This window comes from Camelus dromedarius, chromosome 32 (genome assembly GCF_036321535.1).
Source record: "Camelus dromedarius isolate mCamDro1 chromosome 32, mCamDro1.pat, whole genome shotgun sequence".
Lineage (NCBI taxonomy): Eukaryota > Metazoa > Chordata > Mammalia > Artiodactyla > Camelidae > Camelus > Camelus dromedarius.
Window position 1 is genome coordinate 38,880 of NC_087467.1, and position 11,488 is coordinate 50,367.

An 11,488-nucleotide genomic window follows, 5' to 3' on the forward strand; every position below is an offset into this window, starting at 1 on the left:
GCTGATGGGAGGAGCCAGAGCCAGCCCATCGCTTGACCGACGCAGTTCTAGCCTCACTTGGTTCTTCAGCATGTGAGCCAGGGCATGCTCTGCCCCAGCACCTGCTGGGGCTGTGGTCTGTGCAGCTGAGGGGGCTCCAGCCAGCGGCTGACCAGGTGCTCTGAGTCTTTAAATGCACAGAACACACCGAGCAAACAGCAGAGCCCCCTCTGATGCCAGAACATGCCGGAACTTCACAGACATCGGCACCCATCAGGGACATGGGGCACAGCCAGCAGGTCAGCACGGCCCGCCCCCCGCCCCTGGAACGGCCATCCTGGCACGCGGCACATTTGCACCACGGAGAAAGCGTCTTTTGCTGTGGGACACACTGCAATTCTTGGGCAGGGTCCACTCTGCCTGGTGTTGGGTGGAGGAGACTGAGCAGCCCGCCTCCCCTCCAGGGAACTGGCCCACTTCACAAATAACAGTGCCACTGCGAGTAAAGGAGGGTCGGACTGACCACATCCATTTTCCTCCGAAGAGCTCACGTTGGAAGAAACGAGATGGGGGAGGGGCTAGCTCAGCGGTGGAGCGTGTGCTTAGCGTGCACGAGGTCCTGGGTTCAATCCCCAGCACCTCCGTTAAAAAAAGACCCCTAATTACTTCTGCCTCCCAAAAAACAAAAAGAAAAAGAAACGAGATTAGAAACGGAACTCTGAACGATCAGGTTTGAGGACTGGGGTGCCAGAGCGGGTGGGGTCCCCCGCCTCCTGAAAGACGGAGTCCTCAAAGCTGACCCTTCCATCCCAAGGCTGACAGCCATGCGGAAAACACCTGCTAAGGTGCCCATGATGAGGAAGGGACGAAATCGCGGCAGTCTGGTCTCTTCTCTCCACTTCCAGCTGTGTCAGAGGGAGCCTGTCCGCCTCGCGGCTCGTCTCCCGCCGCCTGGGGCTCGGGGCGTGCTTTCCTCCTGCAGCGGGGGCGTCACACACGCACTGGGATGGCCGCCAGGAGTCTGTGGCAGGGTTGCCAGCGGGCCTCAGGTCTCGGTGGTGCCACTGCAGACGGCCTCTGGGCGCTCACGCTGGGAACGCTGCCCTGTCCCCGGGTCCCAGCGGCGGGGCCCGACCATGCAGCCCACGCGGGCAGGCGATGACAGCTGAGCTCCCCTGCAACGGCGGGGTCTGTGCGGCCGACGGGGGGCTCTGGGCACCATGCTCCGAAGGGCCTCCGGCCTCCCAATGCTGCACGGGGGGATTCTGTGCCCGGGCCTCCGCAGCTAACCCAGAGCAGACCTGGAGGTTCTCCCGCGTGACCCTGCGGACGGGAGGCCTGCGGCACGTGGCGAGCGATCCCCGGTGCGGGGCCTGAAAGCACAGAGAAGGCACCCAGAAAGCACAACCTTATGAGGACTATGGGACAAGAGGCGGAAACTTCACAACGTGGGAGGGAAGACCAGCAGCGGTGGGGGACAGCATGGGGTCAACACGCGCACAGAGCGTCCCGCGGCAGCAGTCACAACAGCCAGACGCGCGAACAACCCCCACGCCCAGGCGCTGCTGCGTGCACGGACTCGCTGCGGGCCTGACTCTGACCTCACAGGCCAGCCTGGGCAGCACCACCCACACGTCCGCAGCAGTGCGCCCACGGCCGAGAAGGTGCCGGTAGCTTCACTATGCAAGAGTTTTTTCCTTGCTGGATCAATCAGTCTTTTGTGGAACTGGATAACTTAACAATGGGCTAATTTACAGAGGTGGGGAGGGAGGCACAAGGTGGCGGCAGGGGACGTCTGCACACACCTGGTGGGGGGGCCTCACCTTTGCAGGCATTGTCCAGGTCCTCCTTTCCAAACACGAGGCCATAGCCCTGGATGGTGCCCGTGTGGAACTGCAGGTGGAAGACGACGTCGCGGGTGGCCAAGCGGTATCTCTTGTGGTAGCACTTCACCTGGAAACAAGGGCACGCTGTGGACACTGGACCACGGATGACACTGGACCATGGACGAGACTTGACCATGGATAACACCAGACCATGGACAACACCGGGACAACGGACAACAGCCAGATCACAGACAGCACTAGGACCACGGATGACACTGGACCACAGACACTGGACCATGGGTGACACTAGACCACGGGTGACACTCAAGGGGCGCACAGGCAGAGCACTGCAGGAGGGCCCAGGGAGCACCCCACCCCCGAGTCGGGCTGCTGGCGTCACCGCCCCAGGTGTGTGTCCCTCTGAAGTATGCCGAGCTGTCCCAGCAGGGCAGGAAGCCCGCAGCCCTGCGAACTCGGGTGCACTGCACCTCTAACTCTGAGAGACATCCACAGAATGAAATTCCGTGGCCTCTTTTTCCTAGTTTGACCTGAACTCTCCGTGCTTCACCTAAAGCCTCCCTGTCCTCGGGGAAGAAGATGCTGGTCAGGACCTCCTGTAACGTGCTCGATGCTTCTCTGCAGGTTGTAATTCACACAGAGACGGAGACGCGGGGTGGAGGGGAGGGGAGGGGAGAGAGGCCTGGCTCTTAAATTCCAGTGCCAGGCTGTCCAGGCGTCCTGAGTGGTCATTTGAGACCAGCCTCCAGAAGCACCAGGGATGTGATTTGACCTTGGGCTGTTTGTGGCGGCCCAGGGTCCTGGGGTGCAGCTCAGGCCTCCAGGGTGACCACAATGACGCACAGGGTGGAGGCACCCCTCTAGGCACCTGGTACCACCAGGGGAGGGCAGGCAGGGGAGGGGCCCTGAGCATCACTTCCCACCCCAACCTGGGCAGCGCTGGCCACGGGGAGGGCTGGAAGGCCACAGAGGGGCGGCGTGCTGCAGAGAGGGGACCCCTCTTCCCTCCCACAGCAGGGCAGGGTCCTCTCCAGGGCCCCCAGGGGTCTGCGGCCAGAATCAGCCTGGATTCTGCTCTCAGATGCACAGAATGGAGGGGGCACTCCCTTCACCCCACATGCCCAGCAGAAGGGGCACCTGGAGGCTTCAGGGCCCTGCCCAGCCATCTGGAACCAGCCAACAAGAATTCTGCAGAAACGTGAAAACTTCAACTTGCTTGCCAACAGCAGATGGCTCGCCGGCCACACGTCCTCCGGCCCCTCAGCAGGGTCGGATCAGAGGCTGACTTCTCAGCTTCCTTCCAGAATGTGCTGCCTGCCCCTCACTGCACCGGGGCCCACGTCCTGCACTGACCGCTCGGCCGAGGCCCCCACCCCAGTGCCGCAGGTGAGACCCCACAGGACGGTGGTCCCCCACGAGCCTGTGTCCACGGGCTGACGCGACCCACCTGCCCTCTCCCCGTGGTGCCTTGGAAGTTAGGGCAAGAGAGGGGATGAGCTGGACAAAAGGAAAGAGAGGTTCAGAGATGCTCCAGTCTGGGTGCTCAAGTCTTTATAAACACTGAGGTGCGGCCCAGTTGCCCAAAACACGGCCTCCAGGCACTGATCTCCCCTAAGCAGGAGGCCCCAGGCCAGGCCAGCCCGCAGATGGCACCCCGGACCGCCAGCAGCGGGCCAGTGCCCATGGGCAGGTGGAGCCCGGGGGACCCGGGGCCGGGCACCTCCCTGGGCCCAGCGAGACTTGGGTGTCTGAAGACGCCTAGTTTTTCCAGGGACAAGAAGGGCTCAGGGGGAGGGAGGGGGAGCCTCCCAAGAACAGCCCCCTCCTGAGACCTGAGCCCCCCCCGAAGCCCTCCCACTGTTTCATGGTGGATGGACCTCCCTCCCCGCTGCTTAGGGTGGACCCCCCACCTGTCCCACTCCTGGGCACCTCAGGAATGACCCCGGCTGTCTCCCGAAGGCACAGAAGACCACGGGTGTCTCCCTCATTCGGGGTCTGGGCGGCTCTGACCGGAGAGGGGATGGACCCATCCTACAGGAGCCCTGCCGGGGGGCCTCCGCAGAGCCGGACTGATCACCATCCACGACGGCAAACCTCGGTGGCGTTGGTGACAAGAGACCAGAATCACCTGTCTACGTGCCATGGGAGAACTGCTGAAGATATCAAGTGTTGGTGATGTTGCATAAAGATTCGAGCCACCAAGGTCTGCAATTTACCCCTCATCCATCTACGTTAGCAGTTTTATTTACCTAGGTCTCCCCAGCGAGTCTCTAGGACATGGCAATCCTTGGCCTTCAGATTTTAGACTATCTGCATTTGAAAGGACACTCACAAGAGCCAGTGCTCAACTTTGCACGAGGGGAAAACAGTGAAACAGTGGGAAAACAGAGGGAAAAACTGAAACAGTGAGTGGGGCACCAAAGGCCATCGGCTGTCACAGGCCATCCTCCAAAGCCCACAGCGGAGACACACGGTGTGGGTGGGGTTGGCCTGCGGCTCGGGGAACACCCTTACTTCCTCTGGCGACACGACTTTCTCTGTTTTAAAATCACGGCCTTGCGAATTTGTGACAAGGATCAAATCAACACCGTGTAGGAACACAGTATGTGAATCCAAACATTTGCTGTATCTGCTGCGTTTTATGCACTTGTTACCAACGGCCCTGAGAGAAACATTCTCCAACAATCTGGAGCCTAAAGACTGACACATTTTAATTTTTTTAATTTAAAAAATTAAAAAAAAATTTAAATGACTGATATACTACCAGACCTGCTTAATCCTGAGGTGGCACTGGTGTGTTTTTATTTCACACTTTCCACCTACAGGAGTAAAAGCACCTTGGACCAAGGGGTATTTTCCCCACGTGCAAAACTGAGACCCAGCTCTTGGAATTGTCGTTTCAAATGCAAATATTCTAAAATCTGAAGGCCAAGGGTTGATGCGTTCTAGAAATTCCAAACCAGAAGACGCGTTCCCCGGAGCAACTGCCTCAGGGTCAGAGGTCAGCCCTCTGGGGTCCCAGTCCCTGCCCCTCCCCTGGCCAGCCTGGTCAGTGGAGGCCCCTCTTCAGTTCCATCCTCCCTCAGTCATCAAAGCTGCCATGTGCCCCCTCCAGGAAGAGGGTCACCTGTTTCCACCCACTTTGCTGGTGGCCCCGGTGGCCATCTAGACGGCCCCAAGGAATGTGTGTCCTCAAAGACGCAGCCACAGCCACAAACCCTAAGGTTTCACAAGCCTGTCGGCTGCCCTGGTGAGTCAGAGTGCCTGCGTTAGCCAGGGCCAGCGTGCTTTCACTCAGATGGAGGCCACAGTGATGTCAGAGGGTGGCAGGGCCCCGCGGCCCAGCGGGGGTGAAAGACACCTGACAGCGCATACTCGCAGGGAGATACACAGACAGACACACGACCGCCTCCGACAACAGCCCCCGCAGGAGCAAGTCTGGGGACCCCGGGCGCATCCTCTGCCCGGATGTCACCCAAGTGCCCTGAGTAGGAAGCAGGAGCTACGCAGGCTGGTCACTGGGGCCGGGTCGGGGCCGCCACCACGGCGGCGGTATTCAGCGGCCACGGAGCACCAGCAGAGACAGCAAGACAAGGCACGCGGCTGAGAAAGTGTTTACCAGCCCTCAGGGCCTGGACAGCGGCCAGGCTCCCAGCGGCCTCGCCCACGCGGATTCCTCAGCGAGGTTACATACCGACAAGCCGGCAGCCCCCAACGGCAGCGAGTCTGCTGAGCGCCTGAGGGGGTGGCCTCGAAAATCTGGCCCTCGGGCGAGCACAGTGCAAAGACGGGGAGGTGGAGTGGGGGTGTGCAGAGGGAGGGAGGGACAGCCCTCCCGCCAGCCCCCCAGGGGAAGGGAGGAAGGACGGAGCCCTCCACCTTCCCACACAGGGTTCCCAACCAGCCAGAGCGGACACGGCCTTACCCCTCGGAACTCGACCCCCGAGACCCGTGTTAACCGGTCTCAACACAGAATCCCAGGGGCGGGAAGTGGGGGGCCCTGTAAGCAGAGGAGATGAGCCCACAGACCCCATGAGGATGCAGGGAGGAGACGGCACCTGTGACAAGGATGCATTCACCAAACTCCAGGAGGGAAAAATCCGAGGATGATGTCGCCTCAGAACAGTGGCCGGGGCCGCCAGCTGGCCCGGGGAGCCCCTCCTGCCATCCAGAGCCCAGCACACACCAGACAGACAGCCTGGCCGAGCCCTCAGCCCCTGCGGTGGGAACTCAGACACGCATTCCCTGCAGCTAGGAGTCCGTCCAAGTCCCGGCCTCTGCCAGGTTCTCGCTGAGAGATGAAAACGCCTGTGTATTTGAACCTTTACACAGTGAAGGCCCTGAAGCGTCCCCTCCCCCGACGCAGCTTCCTCCACTTGAGGGCCGTCTGCTGGGTCCACAGAGGAGGACGCCAGGTGCTAACTGGCCAGAATGCAGGACCAGGCAAACCAAAGTTCACCTGAGCTGGGAGAGGCTGGGAGGAGACGTGCAGGAGGGCAGCTCAGGCTGCCCCCAGGACACTCTGCCACCACGAGGGACATTCCGGGCACCTGCCCTTCCTGTGCGGTTTCTTGGGCTGTCTTCAGGTGGAGCCAACAGCCCTGGGGTTTCGAGCAAGGAGCCAATGGACTGCGCTCTGAGTGTGGCTGCGCTGACACCCAGGGCCCGTCCCCGAGTGCCTCTTCCTCCCCAGGCTGGGATCACCACTCCCGCCCCAGGAGAGGCCGAGGGCTTACCTGTTCCAGGTGGGCTTGAGCACAGTGGGGACTCACCACCTGGAGGGAGAAGAAACACGGTCAGCAGGTGCGTCCTCTCTCTCCAGGGAAAACGAGGCATCACGGCCAGGTGAGGCTCCCATGCCCGCATCCACCCCGACCACAGGCACGGCCCCAGAGCCCCAGCATCGCAGGACACAAAGACCCGACTTAGCGAGTGCAAGCTTTTGCTCACTTCTTTTGTAAATTCGGGGTGCTTTTCGGAGACTGCATGAAACCAGGGCGCCTGCCCCCAAGAGAAGTGCCCACGGCTCGTAAACACAGACCCTCATCTCTAATGGGGGGGACCTGGGGGACTCCCAGCTGGTGCCAGCCCTCCTCACCCAGCAGTGGGGGGAGCGGGGCCAGGAGAAGGAGGCGGGGCTCCACCTGGGGGTCTTCCAGCCGCCCCCCGCACCCCCCACAAACACACCCAGGGCTCCCATTCATGAAGCGAACGCCTTTCCTAGAACGATTTCCACAAGCGGAACTGAAAACAGAGTCGAACGGGAGGCAAGCTCAGCACAGACACTTCACCCTAGGCTGGAGCTCCGAGCATGAGCCGGTGGGAGGGGGTCCCTTTGGCGCCACCACCACCGGCCCCTGCAGACGTGAGTGCACGGAGGAAGACACACGGGCCAGCGTGATGAGGACACCACTGCAGTCAGGTCATGAGAGACACAGCTGCCGGCAGCCGGGATGACAGACCTAATGGAGACAAAGACCCCGGAGCAGGTGGGACCCCTGCTCCACCCCCTCCTGGCCATGGGGCCTCGGGCTCTGATCACCCTGGGCCTCGACTTCATGGTCCGAGAGCCGCAGGGAGAAGGAGCCTGTGGTCTCAGAACAGGGCAGCCTCCCTAGGCAGGCAGGGCGGTCGGCAGGGGAGGGGACCAGCTCGTGCGGCTCCGGAAGGCCCAGATCCTGGCACTGCAAGCCGGACCAGCTCCCGTGAGCTGCCTCCTGGCTCTGTTCCCCCAGGACTCCTTGCATCCCCATCCTCAGAGACTTTTCTGAAAGTGTGCACAGCAGGAGAAACTGCAGGGATCTGACGAACTGTCCTTGTGGGCTGGAGTGTGCAGCCGGTGACCTTGGCTCCTGCCACGACAACTATTTATAGTTCCTATGCCAAGGAACTTCTTTTACCAAGTTCCTCAAGGAATGTGACACACAGTCATTCATTTGTCTGGGGCGTGTCATTACTCCCCCAGGACTCTGACTCACGCTCTTGCCTGGGGCAGGGCCCTCTCCCTGGGACCCCATCCCCTCCCCTACACCCAGCAGCCCCCTCCCCGCACACTCCACAGCCCCTCCCACTGCCCAGAGTGGCTGACCCAACAGTTGGCTTTGCTCGACACTGAGAATTCCCGGGAAGCAGGAACAATCTGGAAAAGCAGGGTGTTACAGGACGGTGCTGGCAGTCAGACCAGGAGCCCCATGGTTACTGGAGCAGGATGACTAATTCCATCCTTTGTCCAGTTTTCATTTGGTACAGGCTTGTGTCCTGGTGCCTCACTAAACACTTGACACAGGTGAGGAACGTGCAAGGAATCAGAGCTCCCATCTTTGAAAAAATCACTATCTGAATTCCACACAGTGGAATATTATTCAGCAATAAAAAAGGAATGTGCTATCAGGCCATGAAAAGACCTGGACGACCCTCAACTGCTGATTCACTAAATGGAAGAAGCCAACCTGAAAAGGCAAGGTACTGAATGAGTCCAACTTTGTGGCGTCTGGGAGAGGCACAACCGTGGAGATGGTAAAGGAGATCAGAGGTTGCCAGGGACCTGCCCCGAGGCTGCAGGGGTGCAGGCCCGGCCTGGGGAGTCCTCCAGAACACGAGGCAGGGTGCTGTGCTCTGGGCACCCCCGGGCCCCCTGCTCCCCAGCCAGCACAGTGAGTCTGGGCTGTGGTCATGTCACTGAGAGCTGTGCCAGCTGCACCAGTCTTGTCACTTTTGCGGAGTGCCTTCTCCTGTCGGGCACACGTTACTACACAAACGGACAAGCCCTCAGGGAGCAGGCAGTCCTCCCACACGCTGTATGGACTGTCCCCTCCGTCAGTCCGTGAGCTGGGCGTGGGGCGGGGTGAGCGGGGTCCCCAGCTCAGAGGAGCAAAACTCCCCAGGGTTCCTGCCAGAAAGGGGCCAGAGGACCGACTCCGACCCTCCTGTCTGTCTTTCAGACGCACTGCTGTGCAAGGCAGACAGCAAACGTCTGAGGAAAGGCCTCGGGGCAGAATGCCTGCAAATGACCATGCACAGGACATACTGACTCGGAGACAAGGGCATCTGGGGGGAAGCCACCGGCCAGGAGGAGAAAACTAACGTTTGCATCAGCACTGCAGACACCTGACTGAGTAAAGGCCACAGACCACTGGACACACGGACACCCATTCCTTCCACATGGCACAAAGAACCCCAGGATGGGAACTACCTGCACGTGACGTGTCCTCCCTTCCGGGAAGGAAGAGGGGGTGGCTGACCACAGCCTGGCAGCACCCGGAGCTGGACCACCGTGCTTGGCACTACGGGCGTGAGCAGAGTGCAGTCGGCGCCCTGGCTGCACCTCCTGGAGCCTCGGGCAGCCCCCAGCCCCCAGCTCTGCATCCTGACCACAGAGACAGAAGCACCGGGCTCCCGGGACCCAGGGCTGGAGCCACACAGCTGCAGGCTCCCCACCTGCCCCTCTGACCTCCAGGCCCTGCCTGCCTCCCAGTCGGAAGCAGTGCTCTCTCAGGATGGAGGCCCCGAGTAACCATGTGGTGGCTGTCCAGGGTTCAGGTCGGGTCAGGAGCGGCGGCGCGAGCTCACGGCTTTCCCTCCCGGTCCCCGGTGCGACCTGTGACCACACACCTCGCAGTGCCACCTGGGCTCCTGCTGTTTTCATGGGACAGACAGAAACACCGAGGCGCTAGGGCGTTTCCAGGCGGCCTGGGCACCCTCCGCGTGAAAGAGTCTCTTCAGCCTCTGCAGGGCCGCCCCCACTCACTGATAGGGCTGAAAACCAAGGGGGCAGCCAGCACACATTCAGGACCGGGGAGGGTGGGGGTCCCAACGCGGCTCTGTTCCTCAATCCCATCCTGTGTGTGCGGCCCACACAACCAAGCACCAGACCAGTGTGCTCGGGGGCACCAGGCACCCCCTCGGGGTCTGGGCAGACGCCTCCCCTGAGCAGCCCCTTCCTCGCCCAAGTGGCGGGATGAGGACAGCTTCCTCCAGCAGCCGCAAGGCCCGGGATGCGCGGAAAGCAACGAGCCGATGGGGATGCGCAGAAGGGACTCAGATGCGGAGATGCGCGGACGGGGATGCACCTGCGGGGATGCTCGGAGGGAGACGAGCGGACGGGGATACAGGGATTGGGGATGCATCTGCACGAATGCGCAGACCGGGATGTACAGAAAGACAGGAGCGGAAGGGATGCACTTGCAGGGACGTGCGGAGAGAGATGCGCAGGAGACGCGCGGAAGATGCGCAGACGGAGATGCAGGGATTGAGATGCACATGCAGCGAGTGATGCACGGACAGGGATGAACCTGCATGAATGCACGGAAGGAGATGCGTGGAGAGAGATGAGTGGAAGGGATACACCTGCTGGATGTGCGGAGGGAGATGCGTGGAAGGAGACGGGCAGACAGGGATGCAGGGATTGAGATGCACCTGCACGAACGCTCGGACCAGGATGTGCAATTCGGTATGTGTGGACGGGGATGCCCTTGGCCCAGTCCCAACAGGTCCAGGCACACCTGCAGGCCCTTCTGGCTGCCGCACAACCTGGGAAGCTGCTGAGCGTCCCGTCTGGGCCACGTAGGTTGGTCTTACAGGGAGGAGGCGCGACGCTGGGTCCAAACTCCACATTCCTCCCCTGATAGGAACGGAAGCCTCGGTAAGGGTGTCAGGGAGGCGACGTTGAGGGATGGGGTAGGAGGCAGAGCCAGTGCCCACTAGTGACTAAGGAAGCCACAGAGGGGGCCCCAGAGGCCTGCACTTCATGGCCCTATCACAGGTCCACGTGGGGCGAGTCGCCGTTACCAAGGACGACCACAAACAAACAGGGCTGCGCCCAGCCGCACCCGCCTGCAGGGCGCCTGCTGCCTGCCCTTATCAGCAGCCTGCCCCAGAGCCGCAGCGTGGGCCAGTGGGCAGGACAGAGGGGGCCTTGCAGGCGGGAGCAACCGTGCCCCAGGGAATGGGAGTGAGTGTACCTGTGTGACTGTGCGTGTGACAGTGAGCGCACACCCCACAAAGGCGCAGCCTGCACCTGGCTTCCGAGGGAGCTGCAGTGCTGCAGATGCCCCGGGGCCAATGCGGGGCTCCTTCTCCAGGAGGAGTGTGGCCGTCTCTAACAGCCCCCCAGGGCGCCTCCGGTCACCCCGCCAGGACAGACGAGACACAGGGCTGGGAGGGGGACGCAAAGACCCCCACTCAGGGCAGAGGCGCACACCCTTCCCCGCGAGCCCGCCCGCTTCCAGGGTGAAGAAGCAGGGTCCGAGCAGGCGGGGTCCACAGAGGCGCAGAAGGGCTTCCGGGCGCCGGGCATGCTCCATCTCTCCACCTGGGATCTGATCACACAGGTGCGTCCAGCATCAAAACACATTGGGCTGGACACTTAGGACATGGGACTTTTCTGAATGTGGGCTTCAATTTTAAATAAAGTTGATTTTCAAATATATGCTTAGTTTCCAATGCCACAGAGTCGGCTGGATAGAACAGAAAAGGCTGAGGACCTTAAATTCTGGAGCGCCCCTGCCCGATTGACTCGGGGAGCCCTTGCTCTGTGAACTCAGCCTTCCTCGGCTGTGAAATGCGGATCCCACCGCCTGGGGGATGCGGGGCCGTGAACCAAGAGATACCAGGAGCGGCTTTGATAAAGCAGGTGGGGGGCACCCAGGTCCCTACAAGAGGGGGAC

At 61.3% G+C, this 11,488-nt stretch overlaps 1 protein-coding gene across 1 annotated transcript; it reads right to left on the bottom strand.

The window, feature by feature from the left end:
- Window positions 1–943: 943 nt before the first annotated feature.
- Window positions 944–11,125, bottom strand: LOC135319793 (uncharacterized). The gene is made up of 5 exons (XM_064481438.1): window positions 10,840–11,125; window positions 6,560–6,598; window positions 5,882–6,114; window positions 1,803–1,932; window positions 944–1,352 (listed from the first exon to the last, which is right to left on the bottom strand). Exons 1-5 carry the CDS (start codon window positions 11,123–11,125, stop codon window positions 970–972), a joined length of 1,071 nt encoding a protein of 356 aa, XP_064337508.1. The 3' UTR covers window positions 944–969.
- Window positions 11,126–11,488: the final 363 nt, after the last annotated feature.

Coding starts and splice junctions, on each gene's coding strand:
- LOC135319793 (XM_064481438.1), bottom strand. CDS start 11,125: ATGGAGCATGCCCGGCGCCCGGAAGCCCTTCTGCGCCTCTGTGGACCC. Junction 6,115..6,559: donor CTCAAGCCCACCTGGAACAG/GTAAGCCCTCGG, acceptor TTCATCTCTCAG/CGAGAACCTGGCAGAGGCCG. Junction 1,933..5,881: donor TGAATGCATCCTTGTCACAG/GTGCCGTCTCCT, acceptor CCTTGTTTCCAG/GTGAAGTGCTACCACAAGAG.